This window comes from Sturnus vulgaris, unplaced genomic scaffold (genome assembly GCF_052056855.1).
Source record: "Sturnus vulgaris isolate bStuVul1 unplaced genomic scaffold, bStuVul1.hap1 Scaffold_355, whole genome shotgun sequence".
Taxonomy (NCBI): domain Eukaryota; kingdom Metazoa; phylum Chordata; class Aves; order Passeriformes; family Sturnidae; genus Sturnus; species Sturnus vulgaris.
Genome location: NW_028276415.1, coordinates 193,349 through 209,576, shown reverse-complemented (window position 1 = coordinate 209,576; position 16,228 = coordinate 193,349). Strand labels below are relative to the sequence as shown.

General features: G+C 47.5%; 1 protein-coding gene across 1 annotated transcript; it reads right to left on the bottom strand.

The window, feature by feature from the left end:
• Positions 1 to 241: 241 nt before the first annotated feature.
• LOC148217719 (uncharacterized) lies at positions 242 to 2,904 on the bottom strand. The gene is made up of 3 exons (XM_088158504.1): positions 2,323 to 2,904; positions 1,529 to 1,696; positions 242 to 1,211 (listed from the first exon to the last, which is right to left on the bottom strand). Exons 1-3 carry the CDS (start codon positions 2,889 to 2,891, stop codon positions 1,037 to 1,039), a joined length of 912 nt encoding a protein of 303 aa, XP_088014630.1. The 5' UTR covers positions 2,892 to 2,904; the 3' UTR covers positions 242 to 1,036.
• Positions 2,905 to 16,228: the final 13,324 nt, after the last annotated feature.

The following is a 16,228-nucleotide window of genomic DNA, read 5'->3' as shown; positions in this document are numbered from 1 at the left end:
GCGTCCATTCTGTTCCCCACAGGCCCTGGTGGCCCCAGGGAGCTCCCTTGGCCTTTCTCCTGCCCCTCTGCAGCCCGAGGTCGCTACACAAACAGTTCTTGTGTCCCCTCTAAATGACCCCGGGTTTTCTGCTCAATGAATGGCATGACCCGTGCCCACTGCTCATGATTCACCCAACCAAAATCAAGAGCAAATGTTGCTTGGGCTTTAAGAACTTGAAATAACTCTGAAGCAAAAGAAATCACCTTTTTCTCCTGGTTTTTATTTTTATTTTTTCATTTAAGATGCTGGACTTGCCTCTGTGGATGTGTGCTGAGCTCTCACTGCAGGGGACTGTCAGGCCTGAATGGCTGTGAGTTCGTGTTCTTCTCAGTAGGGAATCAGAAATTATTCTTAGACCATAGAATTGTTTTCTGAAACCTTTCCCCTTTCCTCTTTGTGCCTTTGAATTTTTCAGCTGTTCCCTGTTGTCACTTCCCCTGCCTGACTTCTGTGCAGCTCCTAGCTGGGAAAAACTGGGAAAACTTAGGGGGTACAGAGGTGGAATTTTTGGCTGGATTTTTCTAACATTTCTAATTTTGCTGAACTTATTTCCCCAGTGAGAAGAGCACGAACTCACAGCCATGCAGGCCTGACAGTCACTGCGGGAAATCTGACACAGTATTAATAAGTAACCTTTCCTGAGAGCAGTCACCACCCCAGTCCTCCAGCCTTGTCAAATGTTTGCAATGAATGGAGCCAAGTTCTAATCCTTAATCTAAATTTATGTCAGCTTTTGTTAGAAAGATACCGGACAGTAAATCATACAAGAGAATTTAAAAATTGCACAAAGAATAACAGGCCCAGACCAAACCCAACCGCCCCCATCAGTGCTCCACCCCAATTTTGGGAGAAACAGTGATACAGTTTATAAATACTCTCCTTCCACACTATTCAGTCCTTCACCGCACATCCCCAGAGAGGAGTCCCTCAGACCTTGCTCCCCTGAACACCAGGAGAGCTGGAGTTTCACCCAGATCCCACATTCCCATGGCAGTTAATCCCAGCAGGGAGGCAAAGAGGAACCCTGCATCCTCTGACATAGCCCACAGCACGGGCAGCACCAGGAGCCCTCCAGGCTCAGACCTCTGGTGCTGAAGCCTCTGGGCTTTGGCTGCTCAAACACCACAGCTCTTGGCAAAGATGGCAGGAGAGTCGTGATTCTTCCTGTCCTGAAAGAGAGGAGGAAAAGAAAATTAAGTCGACTGCAGAAGGATTCCAGCTCTCAACTTCTGCTCTGATTCCTCACTCTGGGGTTTTATCCATGACAAGTGACACCAATTCAGAGTGCCCTTTTCCAGCATTTTTATTCCTAACTATTAAAAGGATGCTCATTTCTCTTATTGTATTCTTTGCTTAATTTTATTAGAGGCATTTTCATCCCAGACCCCACTTGTCAGTTCTTCAATCCTTTAGCACTGGACTTGGCACAAAGGGATACCCGTGGTGCTGCATCACAAGAAATCCCAAAGAGAAACCCCTTCCAAACCTGACGGAGAAAGCTTTCAAGGCACTCCAGAACACAGACAGCTTTTCCTGCCTTGTCAGGCCACACCAATTCTGTCCCATCCACCTGAACTGTGCAGGTGAGGAAAAGGCTTTCCTTGCTCCTCGGGAATCACTGTCTGAGACCACAGATGTCCATCCTGGGCAGCACCTGGAAACAACGTGGGAAAGGCAAAATGAGAGTGTTTTCTATCAGAAAATTACTACTACTAATAAAAATAACAATCAGAACTTCTGGACAAATTTAGTAACATCACTTTGATATGAGAAATACAGGCCATGCCCATCCTTGTAGCCCAGGTGAAAACAGGAAGGAGAACTAGAGGAAAAGCAGAGTCCCTTATTTGATCTCTGGACACAAACTGAGGCCTTTTCCCTGTGAAACCAAACTCACCCTTCCAGGGTTCCTGAGATCAGCTACGAGGAGGCTTTTGGCACTCCAAGAGCAGCTGGGTCACAGCTGGATGCGGCTTGGGTCTGGGAGACACCGTGCTCCTTCTGGAATTATAGCACGCAAATGCCTGCTCCTGGCCCCAGGCCCGGAGATAAAATCTGTGGGGTTTTTCCCTGTGCAACATTGTTCACCCCTCCCAGGTTCCTGAGATCTGCACAGAGGAGGCTTTGGGCACCCCAAAGGCAGCCAGGGTTACAGGTGGGGGCAGCTTGGGGCTGGGAGAAATCCTCATCCATTTGGAATTTTATCAGGCAGAAACCTGGCTGGGTGCACAGGTCTCTGGACACGACCAGTGGCCCTTTCCCCTGTGAAACAAAACTCACCCTGCCAGGCTCCTGAGACCACTTAGGAGGAGGGGTTTGACTCTCCAAGAGCAGTCGCAACGAGAGATGCTCACACAGAAGGCCATGCAGAAGAGGAAACGAGCGCACCCGCAGCCCCCCAAGGCGCGCCCCAACGCCCCAGACCCGGCACCGCCAGCTCGGGCAGTCCCATAAAGCATCCCCCGCCTCCGCAGCGGCGGGACAGGCGGGGCCCGGGGTCCCGAGGAAACCGAGCGTGCCCGGAGGCGCGGCAGGACGGCAGCGCAGCGCCGCCTGGCGGCGGAGCAGGAGAGCAGCGCCGGGCCCCATGGCAGTATCGGTACCCGTGCGCCCCCTGCTGTCCGCGGCGATGCAGCGCCCGATGCCGAGTTCCACGCCCGTGCCGCCGAGGGAGAGGGGCACCGCTGGCTGGGGCCTCCCCGCCGACACGGACAGAAGCCGAAGCAGAAGCCCCGGTGCCATTGGCGGCCCCTACCCAGCGGGCCGGGCTCCGCACGGGCCCGCGGCCCCGCGCGGTATCGGGTCGTCCCGCTCCCGTCTTCGTCGCACCCGGGCCCTGCTCCTGGCATGAAGCGCGTCACCGCCCCGCGCCGTCCCGCCCCCCGCGCGTCATCGCGTGCGTTCGGCGGCCCGCCCCGGGGGCGGTGCCGGGGGCGCTACCCGGGGCGGTGCCGGGGCAGTGCCGGGGGCGGCACCGGGGGCGGTGCCGGGGGCGTTCCCGGTCGCCGTGCCGGGGTAGCCCGGGGAGCGGTTCCGGGAGCGGTTCGGGGGGCGGTGCCGATTGCAGTCCCGGTCACTGTCCCCAGTCCCCGTCCCCAGTCCTGGTCCCGGTCCCAGTCCCCGGTTCCGGTCCCCGATCCTGGTCCCAGTCCCAGTTCCCCGTCCCGGAACCCGATCACGGTCCTGGTCCCAGTCCCCAATCCCGGTCCCGGTCCCTGTCTCCAGTCCCCGTCCCCGATCCCGGTTCCGGTCCCTGTCCCAGGTCCCCGTCCGCGATCCCGGTCCCTGTCCCATTTCCCCGTCCCGGTCCCCGATCCCAGTCCCGGTCCACGTCCCCGATCCCGATTTTTCCCCCCCTTTCACACTGATTTTTCCCCCGATTTATCAATGATTTTTTTCCCCATTTTTTTCCCATTTCTCACTGATATTTCCCCCCATTTTTCAGGGATTTTTTTCCCCATTTCTCACTGATTTTTTTTTCCCATTCTTCATGGAGTTTTCCCCCCGTTTTTCACTGATTTTTCCCCATTTCTCACTGACTTTTTCCCCATTTTCCCCCATTTCTCACTGATATTTTCCCCCATTTTTCATGGATTTTTTCCAGATTTATCCCCATTTCCCACTGATTTTTCCCCATTTTTCATGGATTTTTCCCCCCCCCGTTTCTTACTTATGTTTTCCCCGATTTCTCATTGATTCCCCCCCCCCCCCCCCCCCCCCATTTCGCACTGATTTTTTACCCATTTTTCCCCATTTCTCACTGATTTCTTTCGCCATTTTTCATGGAATTTCCCCACCCATTTCTCACTGATTTTTCCCCCATTTCTCACGGATTTTTTCCCCACTTTCCCCCATTTCTCACTGATTTTTTCCCCCATTCTTCAGGGATTTTTTTCCCCATTTCTCACTGATTTTTCCCCATTTCTCAATTAACTTTTCCCCACTTTTCCCCGTTGCTCACTGATTTGTTCCCCCATTTTTCATGGATTTTTTTCCCCATTTCTCACTGATTTTTCCCCCCCATTCTTCATGATTTACAGGATACTCTATCGTGAATGGAAAGCAATTAAAGGAAGGGGGGAGGTTACCAGCCACCTGGTCAGCTCAGACAGCAGAGCTGCACACGCTTGTGAGAGCCTGTGAATTATAGCAGGACAAGACATTAAATATATTTACTGATTCTAAATATGCATATGCGGTAATACATGCATTTGGAAAACTATGGGGAAAAAAAGAGGTTTATTAAGCTGCAGAAGAAAGAAGAAAAAAATTGGTTTACAAGGGATGGCAAGCAGTGGATACCAAAAGCTCTAGCCTTACAATTGTTAAAACAACTTCATTAAAGGAGTCGTTCTGTGCCTTCTTTGGGGTGAGGAAAAAAGGCTGAGGGGGGCTCCGACGTGGTTTGGGGCACCCCAAGGTCCCTGGGAGAGGGAGCCGGGCTGCGCTGGAGGAGCAGGTGAGTCGGGCATGGCGGGGGGTCATGGTGGGTGCCAGAACATTGAGAGGGAGGGGTGGGTGTAGAATGCATGAAAACAGAACCTTAAAAAATAGCTAAATATAGTCTAAAAGGAATGTTTTATTGGCTTGTGTTTGGATAGAGGTAGGGTTTTTTTTATAGATACTGTAAATAGAAAAGATAAAGAATAAAAATATAGAAGCAAATATAAGAAACCAATATATAAATATATTACATTACATTATATTATGTTATGAAAATAGAAATATATAAATATTCAGACTTTAAAAGAATGTTTTATTGGTTTTTATTTGGTTAGAGGAGGGTTTTTTGAAAATAATATAGGCAAAAATATACAAATATGCAAAAATAGATACTGACATAAAATTATTATAACTATATATGCATATATATATATGTAAGTATAAATATATAGAAAAAAATATAAATATAAAATACATGTATGTAGTATGTAATAGAAATAATTTATCGATTTTAATATGTTCTATTAAATAGTATGTTATAATAGAATGTAAATAGCATCTAGTATATTAATATACTAGTAAAAACTACATTAAATAGTATATAAATATAGAATACACAATATAGACATATAAATCTACAGATATAAATATGAAAACTAAATAGAAAAATATATTCAAATAGAATTTAAAATAATCGAGTTTTTTGTTTCTATTTGGTTAGAGGCAGAGCTTTTAAAGAAATAATATTAAAAACTATGAACCTCCAAATATAGATGGATATAGATAAAATAGAAATAACATTAGTAATATAAATCTATGTATATAATGAATAATAAAATAATATTGTATATATGATAAATAGAATAGCAATTAAATTGAATATATGAAATATGTCTAGATTATGACTAGAAATTAAATATTAAAAAATAGATGATTTATATATATAAAAGGTTTTTTTTTTCATTTGGTCAGAGGCAGGGCATTTTTAGTTTGGGTCGGGGTTTTTTTGGGGCGTTCATTGAGAGGATTTTATGACGGGTGGGGACTCTGGTGCTTGGAACTCTCTCCCTTCTCTGTCTGTCCCTGACAGGGCGGCAGTGCCGGGCTGAGTTGGGCGGCAGTGCTGCCGCCGTGTGGACACAGGCGGGTACTGCACCGTGCCCCTCTCAGGATGGCGGAAGGGCCCGCGGGCCGGGACCCAGCCGTGCGGCAGCGCTCAAGATGGCGGCCTCTCTAGGACCCCGGCGGATAGGCGTTTACATAAAACGCCTGTCCGCGCTCGCCGGCGCCCTCACGCCCGCGGCACCGGGGACCGCGCGGCCGTTGTCGGCACGCTCTGACACGTCCGGGAAAATTGTCGGCGAGCGGATCGGCGTCGGCGATTTAATCAGGCATCTTATGCCTACACACCGGGGTCCTGATTTTTTCCCGCCCTTTCTGCCGCCATTTTTGGCAGGTCAGCCGGAGTGCCTCCCGAGGCGCCATTTTGAGAGTGCGGACACACTCAAGATGGCGGCCTGTCTAGGACCCCGGCGGATAGGCGTTTACATAAAACGCCTGCCCGCGTTCGCCGGCATAAAAATAAATATGCATAAATATAAACATAGACATAAACATGCACAAACGTTAACCTGCATAGATATAAACATAAACATAAACATAAACATAAACATAAACATAAACATAAACATAAACATGCAAAACAATAATAATAAATAGAAATAGAAATAGAAATACAAACATTAATAAAATCAGTGAGAAAGGGGGTAAAATCAGTGAGAAATGGGGGGGAAAAACCATGAAAAATGATGGAAAAATCAGAGAGAAATGGGGGAAAAATCGGTGAGGAATGGGGAAAAAGATCAACGAAAAATTGGGAAAAATCAGTCAGAAGTGGGGGATAAAAATCAGTGAGAAATGGGGGGAAAAGTCGGTGAGAAATGGGGAAAAAATCAGTGATTAATGGGCGGGAAAATGCATGAAAAATGGGGGGAATAATTCAGAGAGAAATGGGGGCAAATATCAGTGAGAAATGGGGGGGAAAATCAGGAAATATCCATGAAAATTGGGGGAAACATCCATGAAAAATGGCGGAAAAAATCAATGAAAAATGGCGGAAAAAATCAGTGAGAAATGGGGAAAAATGGGGAAAAAGGAGTGATAAATGGGGGAAAAAATCAGTGAGAAATGGGGAAAAATGGGGAAAAAATCCACGAAAAATGGGGGGAAAAATCCATGAAAAATCAACGGAAAAATCAGTGAGAAATGGGGAAAACATCATGGTGAAATGGGGCAAAAATCAGAGAGAAATGGGGAAAAATCATTGAAAAATGGGGGATAAAAATCAGTGAGAAATGGGGGGAAAATGGGGAAAAACATCAGTGAGAAATGGGGAAAAAAAATCTTTGATAAATTGGGGCAAAAATCATTGAGAAATGGGGAAAATAATCAGTGAGAAATGGGGAAAATTTGGGAAAAATCCAGGAAAATTGCGGGAAAAAATGCTTGAAAAATTGGGGAAAAAATCCGAGAGAAAATCCCCGGGAATCCCCGGGAAAAACCCCCCGGAATCCCCGAGAAAATCCCCCGGAATTCCCCGGGAAAATCCCCCCGGAATCCCCTGGAAAATCCCCCTGAATTCCCCGAGAAACTCATCCCGGAATCCCCGTGATAATCCGTCCGCTATCCCCGAGAAAATCCCCCAGGAATCCCCCAGAAAATCTCCCCGAAATCCCCGGGATAATCTCCCCGGAATCCCCGAGAAAATCCCTCGGAATTCCCCGGGAAAATCCTCCCGGAATTCAAGAGAAAATCCTCCCGGAATCCACGAGAAAATCCGCCCGGAATCCCCGGGAAAATCCTCCAGAAATCCCCGAGAAAATCCCCCGGAGTCCCCGGGAAAATCAACCCGGAATCGCCGGGAAAATCCCCCCAGAATCCCCGAGAAAATCCCCCGGAATTCCCCTAGAAAATCCCCCCGGACTCCCCGAGAAATTTCCCCCGGAATCCCCGGGAAAATAGCCCCCGGAATCCGCGAGAAAATCCCCCCGGAATCCACGCGAAAATCCCCCAGAAATCCCTGTGAAAGCCCCCCCGGAATCCCCAAGAAAATCTCCCCGGAATCCCCGAGAAAATTCGCCCGTAATACTCGGGAAAATATGCCCGGAATCCCCTGGAAAAACCCCCCGGAATCCCCTGGATAATCCCCCCGGAATCCCCGATAAAATCCCCCTGGAATCTCCAGGAAAATGCCCCGGGAATACGCGAGAAAATCCCCCCGGAATCCCCTGGAAAATCCCCCCTGAATCCCCGAGAAAAACCCCCCTGAATCCCCGAGAAAATCCCCCCGGATTCCCCTGAAAATCCCTCGGAATCCCCGGGCAAATCTCCCCGGACTCCCCGAGAAAATCCCCCCGGAATTCCCCGGGAAAATCCCCCCGGAATCCCCGAGAAAATCCCCTAGAATTCCCCGGGATAATCCCCCCGGAATCCCCGAGAAAATCCCCCCGCAATCGCCGAGAAAATCCCCCCGGAATCGCCGGAATAATCCCCTGGAATTCCCCGGGAAAATCATCCCGGAATCCCCGAGAATATCCCCCCGGTATCGCCGAGAAAACCCCCCCGGAATCCCCGGGAAAATCCCTCCGGACTCCCCGAAAAAATCCCCCGGAATCCCCGAGAAAATCCCCCGGAATTTCCCGGGAAAATCACCCCGGAATCCCCGAGAAAATTCTCCCGAAATACTCGGCAAAATCCCCCAGGAATCCACGGAAAATTCCCCGGAATCCAGGAGAAAATACCCCGGAATCCCCATGAAAATCCCCCCGGAATCTCCGAGAAAATCCCCCGGAATCCCCGCGAATATCCCCCCGGAATCCCCGGGAAAATCCCCATGAATTCCCCGGGAAAATAATCTCGGAATCCCCGAGAAAATCTCCCCGGAATCACCGAGATAATGGCCCCGGAATACCCGAGAACATCCCCCGGAATTGCCCGAGAAAATCATCCCGTAATCCCCGAGGAAATCCCCCCGGAACACTCGGGAAAATCCCCCCGGAATTCCTCGTAAAATCACCCCGGATACCCCGGGAAAATCCCTCCGGACTCCCCGAAAAATTCCCCCCGGAATACTCGGGAAAATCCCCCCGGAATCCCCGAGAAAATCCACCCGGAATCCCCTGGAAAATCCACCGGGAATTCCCCGGGAAATTCCTCGCTGAAACCCCTGGAAAATCCCCCCGGAATCCCGGAGAAAATCCCCCCGGAATTCCCCGGGAATATCCCCTCGGAATCCCCGGGAAAATCCCCCCGGACTCCCCGAAAAAATCCCCCCGGAATACTCGGGAAAATCCCCCCGGAATACTCGGGAAAATCCTCCCGGAATTCCCGAGAAAATCCCCCGGAATTCCCTGAGAAAATCGCCCCGGAATCCCAGTGAAAATCCCCCCGGAATCCCCGGGAAAATCCCCCAGGAATCCCCTGGAAAATCCCCCAGGTATCCCCGATAAAATCCCCCTGGAATTCCCCGGGAAAATCCCCCTGGAATCGCGGGGAAAAAGCCCCCCGCATTTCCCGGGAAAAATCCCCCCGGAATCCCCGATAAAATCTCCCCGGAATCCCTGAGAAAATCCCCCCGGAATCCGCGAGAAAATATGCCCAGAATCCCGATAAAATCCCCCCGGAATCCCCGGGAATATCCCCCAGGAATCCCCGATAAAATCCCCCCGGAATCCCCCAGAAATTCCCCCCGGAATCCCCGACAAAATCCCCCCGGAATTCCCGACAAAATCCTCCCGGAATCCCCGGAAAATCCCCCCGGAATCCCCGGAAAATCCCCGCGGAATTCCGGTCCATTTCTGTAGGAGAATAGTTTGTAAGGATAGTGCAGAAGGCACTAGTTGCCAACGAGTTACAGCTGTACTGATTAGCAAGGAGTGGAAACAGCCTTGCCTGCCCAGTGAGGCTGGTTGTTATAAAAGCGTGGGTCAGCTGGCTGCCAGTTTCACTAAGCACAGCTCCAGCTGGAGGTGCAGAGCCTGCTGCAGTGTGGGCTGGAGCCTGCTGGCTGTGCTGCGAGGAGGAAGGGACACGTGGCCGTGCAAGGGATGGACAAGGTGAGAGGATGCTGTGTGTGGGACAGACAGGCTCAGGTGGCTGGGGAAGGGACAGGCTGGGGTTTAGCCAGTCGTACAGAGGAGAGGAGGAGTCGGTGCTGTGTGGAGCTGCCTGTGAGAAAAGGAGTCAGAGTTGCCTCAAAGAAATCTGTGGAGAGAAGGCATGAAAAGTGTGTAATGAAAGACTAATGTTGGTGCCTGTCATGTCTGTCTTGATATAATTGCTACACGTTTTCTCTGAATGCTTGAATTTAGACATAAAATGAAAACTTTATTGTAAGAAAGGAATGCATTTCTCACCAAAGTGGTGTAGGGTGGGGGATCACAACTCACAGATGGCCTGGAAGCGGAACGGCCACAGGGGTTACTGTAACTGGGCCTCCAGTACCAAAGCCCCAGTGGGTTTAAAGGCTAGAGCTGGGCTGGGATTAGCACGGGCTCTGCAGCTGGGCTCATGCACAGGTCTGTCAGCACTCCTACCCGAGGACAGTCCCTCACCTAGGGAGAGGTTCTAGGCCTGGAGATGAGGCTGAGTTTGGGAAGGGTGCTGAGGACATGGTTAGGGAGGGATGTAAATGCATATCAAAAGACTTAATTTTGAGGGGTGGCAAGCATTAGCTATAAAACAGTAAGTATTTACAGCTAAAGGCTGGAGGTGGGGGCTGTCTGAGGAGGACAGGACTGTTTAAGGCTGAAGTTGGAAGAGAAACCTTGGTGAAGCTTTTGCGTTAGAAACGGCCTCACCTGCCAAATCAGATTTTTGTCTTCAGGATTGCATGAGTGAGGATGCCACAGCCAAGGAAAAGGTTCAGGTTTGGGAGGCAAAGGCGAGTTAGGCAGGGCTGCAGGGCTGGGGCTTGGCTGTTTCCATACTGCTCAGGGCAGCAAAGGGTAGCTGGCTCACTGGGCCTTGGATCTAGAACTCTTTCTGGAACAAGGTGGAGAGCTGAGGTTCATGCAAGGAAGGGGCCAGGAATTCTTTGTCTGACTGGAAAATGCCAGAGGGGCAGTGTGTGACTCGGATAGGATGATATGTTCGTCTGGCGAGAGTCACAAAAGAATATTTTGGTTTACTGATAACTGGGCAGCTCAGAAGTTACTACTTGACTTAGTTGCTGCTCCCATCTGTTGCACACATAAACAGAGCAAAGCAGACGAATTCTCTCGGAGCCTGAGGTCTTTGACTGGCCCTCCAAAAATGCTGCCCGCTAAAAAACAGACGTGGGGGAGGAAAGTTGTCAGATACAATAGAGCAAGAAAAGGCCACGGGCTTCAAAGTGCCCTCCAGCAGACCATGGAAGTGACCTGTCTGGAAGTGAAACCAGCAGTCTGCTTCCCCAGCCTCCTGGAAGCCTCTAACAGCTACACAGGCAGTGAGGGGAGAGAACAATTCAACCTAAAAATAATTTTCAGTAGCGTTCTGCACTGCTGTTAAAAATACTGCAACCAGGGAATGTGGTGTGGTGATAACTATTAGGCCTGTAAGTCTGGTAACTGGGGCTTTTAGCTCAAACATCTCGGTATGGCTACTTTGAGCCTTGTAAAAGCTGCGTTAAGTCCAATTTCTTGGGTAGTTCTACTAGCTCTAGCCTTGCTTTTCATCCCCTCAGTAACAAAGCAACTCCCTCTCGAGAATGTTACTTACTTTCCATATGATGTGCCTACCGATTTCTGGAATTGCAAATGTCTTTGGATACATGCGTAAATTTAAGTTTCAAGAAAGCTGTCAAGCTAAAACAAAGGCTTGCCATAATGCAGAAGAAAATGTTTTATGGAAGAACTGAGAGGTCCCTACCTGGGCATAGAATTTGCTATACGAAGGTGTGTTCCAAACGGATCTGCCATCTAAACAAGCAGAAAAATAGTTGGAATGTAGTGAGTTCAATTTAACTATTGCTAGAAATAGGAATTATTAGCAGAGCTTGGAGCATGATATCACTAGCAGCAGTAAGACGCTTTTAGTTTGCTTCTCATAAATTACTTGTAAAAAGCATTTGTACCTAGTGTGTAGCAATTAATATTTCCCCATTTTCTTCCCCCCCGCCCCCCAGTCTCAGGTACTCCTTTTATTTTACCCTTTTCTGTCTTGTAACATCACCTTCCTTTATTTTATTCTATCTTCTGTTCTCAGAACATCGCAGCATCCTCTGTCAATGTGAAAGCATTTGTTCATCCTGTCTTGGAATGGCTGTCAATGTTGCCCTCTTCTGGATCACTTTTTTTTTTTTTTTTTTTTTTTAACAATATGTTGCTAAATGTCAGGAAAATTAATCCACAAACACCAGCGGTTTATGTCCAAAAAGGAAACAGAGGAGTCCTTTTTGCTTTATTCGAATAAAGGGAGAGGCCATGGGACATTCCCCTGGGATCTCTCAAATTTTTGGAGGACGCAGCCTCCTTTTTATCCTATTTTCCCGGCCGCATTTCCCTCTCTCTTTTCCCATTGGCTGAGGTACTTGAGAGGCACAGACTTCCCGGAACGCCTGATACCTGAAATTCCCCTCTAATGTATAACCCTCCCTTTTAATTTTTAATTCTTATAGAATTCATAGTTTCCCCCCGTTGCTTCTTTCATCTTTCGATATCCAATTTCATTTATCAGCAGCCCTGCAGTTTGTTTGTAAAGGCAACTATCTCTTTCCATTCATCAATCAGTGGAATCCATCCCATTGTTTCTTTTATCTCTCAGTGCTAGCCTTATCTACAGGCTGATCCACAGCTCATTTGTAAAGACAAATTCAACATTCCTCTCAGCTAATAAATGAGAAGTTAGCTGAAAAAAGTAAAAACTGGATTTTTTTTCCGGTGTGTGTCGGACAATACAGTGGAGAGAATTTGCGGGAGGATGATCGAGGATATCCTATTATAATATCGTTCTCGGACATTTTACTATTTTAGATCATCAGTTGTATTCTGAAAGAAATCTATTTTCATGATATGTGTACGTTTGCACGAAGTTATAGTTAAATATAGCTTGCGGCTGGGCTCTTTAATGAATAGGGGTATTTTTGGTTTTAATTCAATATTTTATGCTTGTGGTGTGTAGTGTGCTGATTTATTTTTTAATGTTATTTACTACGTGCGCTTTTGTTTTTGAGTGAAGGTAACTTTCTGGATGGCTTTGTATTTGAGGCAGAATGAATTGAAGTAGGTTTTTAAAACTGATTTTTCATATGTACGATGGGGAGTTTAGTAGGGGCAGCTCTGATGGTGGGGGCTTGGTTGTTAATTTTATCAGACGGCTTTTGTTAGATACAGCTTTTAATTCTGGAAAGTTTTTTTTTCTAATGTCGTGCTTTGAAGGTGGTTTTCGAGGATGTATGGTATAGCTTTATTTTGTTTGTAGATGGTGTATGATAAGGGCTATGGTCTATTTATCTAATGCCATGTTTTTTCATTCAGGTGTTGATAAGGGAGTTCTTGAATGGCGTTTTGTGTTGTTTTTGTTTTTGGTGGGGCGTTGTTTTTAAAGGATACCTTGATAAGGTTTGCCGATGGCGTTCTAGGCTGTAGCATAAGGCATAGGGTAGTTTTTGAATTATTTTGTGGTGGCTTTGATTCTTGCCAGTATGTAGTGTTTGTTTGAGGTAATGCTGTGTAGCTAATTTCTGTTTTCTTATTAATATTAGAATTGGAGTGTTGTAGTATATGGGCTGTTATTATATCCTAGGGGTTCTATTTATTTGGTTTGATTGTTTTCTAGTTATGGATAATTTTTCTCAAAAAACCATTTTCAGAATTTCAGGCGTAACACAAAAGAACGCTCAGATTGCTGGAAGGGAAACGTGTGCCCAGATTGTCTCGAAGCAGTGCTGCTGTCGGTTCTCGTTCAGTTGTGTCTTCTGAAAATGAGACTGTTGTATTCATTGCGCTGTGCTAAACACTTGTCATTCTCCCAATGCCAGGAAACAGATGAAGCTTGAAGAAAGAGGAAGGAATTTGGAAGCGTACAAACAAGCTGAGAAGAGGTTCAGAGATCAGGGTGCTCACTGGCAGCAGGGGCTGGGGTTAGGGCTGAGCAGGAGCAAAGCCGGAGCACATCAACCTCACCTCGTGTTTTCTCGGGGGCTTTATGGCCCTGGCAAGAGAGAGATGTTCATTGACGAGTCCCAGGCCGAGCCGTGAGCACAGCATGTTGTGTTGGAGCTGGGGTTGTTTTTGAGACGTTCAGCAGCCACACTCTCTAGTCAAGAGTCCTGAGGTTTGTTGCTGCTCCACTTTCATCCTCATATCCAGCTTCCAGCCCTTTTCTTCTCTCTGTCCAGTGTGTCTTTTGTGTTCCTTTCTTGTCCTGTGTGCTCCCCATCCCATTCCCGTTCCCTACGGAGGGGGAGGGTGTGGAGACTGGGGGCTCCGACGTGGTTTGGGGCACCCCAAGGTCCCTGGGAAAGGGAGCCGGGCTGCGCTGGAGGAGCAGGTGAGTCGGGCATGGGGGGGGGGGGGGGGGGGGGTCATGGTGGGTGCCAGAACATTGAGAGGGAGGGGTGGGTGTAGAATGCATGAAAAACAGAACCATAAAAAATACCTAAATATAGTCTAAAAGGAATGTTTAAATGCTTTTTATTTGGGTAGAGGCACGGTTTTTATAGCTAATATAAAAATAAAATATAAAGAATAGAAATAGATTGGTATACATGTAAAATATAATGAAATATAAGTAGCAAATATCTATGAAAAATCTAGTGTATAACAGAAATAATGCAAATATAAGAATATGTATAAATATAAAATAGAGCTATGAGAATGGGAATAAGAATGGGGTAAAACATCAGTGAGAAATGGAAAAAAACCACATGAAAAATGGTGGGAAAATCAGTGAGAAATGGAGAAAAATCAGTGAAAAACGGGGGGGGAATCTTTGAAAAATGGGGAAAAAAATCCGTGAGAAATGGGGGAAAAAAAATCCATGAAAAATGGGGGAATAAATCAGTGAGAAACGGGGAAAAGTGGGGGAAAAAATAATTGAGAAATGGGGGAAAAAATCCGTGACGAATGGCGGGAAAAGTCATTAAGAAATGGGGGAAAAATCAGTGAGAAACAGGGAAAAAAATCAATGAGAAATGGGGGAAAATTTGGGACAAAATCAGCGAGAAATGGGGGAAAAATCAGTGGTAAATGGGGGAAAAGTCGATGAAAAATGGGGGAATATTCAGTGAGAAATGGGGGGGGGGGGAAATCAGTGAGAAATGGGGAAAAAATCCATGGAAAACAGGCAAACAATCCATGGGCAATGGCGGGAACAGAGCGAGCTGTTGTTGCTCGTGCTGTGGTGGCCGATGCTGTGGGGAAAAAATAAGTGAAAAATGGGGGCAATAATCAGTGATAAATGGGGAGAAAATCAGTGATTAATGGGCGGAAAAATGCATGAAAAATGGAAGGAAAAATTCAGAGAGAAATGGGGGCAAATATCAGTGATAAATGGGGAAAAAAAATCAGTGATTAATGGGGGGAAAAATGCATGGAAAATGGGGGGAAAATTCAGAGAGAAATGGGGGCAAAAATCAGTGAGCAATGGGGGGGAAAATCGGGAAATATCCATGGAAAAATGGGGGGAAAAAATCAGTGAGAAATGGGGGAAAAAATCAGTGAGAAATGGGGGAAACATCATGGTGAAATGGGGAAAAAAAATATTTGATAAATTGGGGAAACAAATCATTGAGAAATGGGGGAAAAAAATCAGTGAGAAATGGGGAAAATATGGGAAAAAATCCACGAAAATTGCGGAAAAAATGCATGAAAAATTGGGGAAAAATCAGTAAGAAATGGGGGAAAAAAATCCATGAAAAATGGCGGGAAAAATCAGATCGGCGATCGATAGCTAATGCGTGCCGATCGATTATATCGGCGATCGATTGATCACGACTACCGATCGATTATATCGGCGATCGATTGCTAATGCCTGCCGATCGATTAGATCGGCGATCGATTGATCGCGCCTGCCGATCGATTAGATCGGCGATCGATTGCTAATGCCTGCCGATCGATTAGATCGGCGATCGATTGATCGCGCCTGCCGATCGATTAGATCGGCGATCGATTGCTAATGCCTGCCGATCGATTAGATCGGCGATCGATTGATCGCGCCTGCCGATCGATTAGATCGGCGATCGATTGCTAATGCCTGCCGATCGATTAGATCGGCGATCGATTGATCGCGCCTGCCGATCGATTAGATCGGCGATCGATTGCTAATGCCTGCCGATCGATTAGATCGGCGATCGATTGATCGCGCCTGCCGATCGATTAGATCGGCGATCGATTGCTAATGCCTGCCGATCGATTAGATCGGCGATCGATTGATGGCGCCTGCCGATCGATTAGATCGGCGATCGATTGCTAATGCCTGCCGATCGATTAGATCGGCGATCGATTGATGGCGCCTGCCGATCGATTAGATCGGCGATCGATTGCTAATGCCTGCCGATCGATTAGATCGGCGATCGATTGCTAATGCCTGCCGATCGATTATATCGGCGATCGATTGATCGCGCCTGCCGATCGATTAGATCGGCGATCGATTGATCGCGCCTGCCGATCGATTAGCTCGGCGATCGATTGATCGCGCCTGCCGATCGATTAGATCGGCGATCGCTTTCCAATGCCTGCCGATCGATTGCTAATGCACACTA

Bases quoted from the DNA above. Each gene is read 5' to 3' on its own strand.
- LOC148217719 (XM_088158504.1), bottom strand. From the start codon at position 2,891: ATGCCAGGAGCAGGGCCCGGGTGCGACGAAGACGGGAGCGGGACGACC. The intron at 1,697-2,322 runs GTGAGTTTTGTT...CGTTGTTTCCAG, and splicing joins GGTCTCAGGAGCCTGGCAGG to GTGCTGCCCAGGATGGACAT. The intron at 1,212-1,528 runs GTTTGGAAGGGG...CCTCTCTTTCAG, and splicing joins TTGAAAGCTTTCTCCGTCAG to GACAGGAAGAATCACGACTC.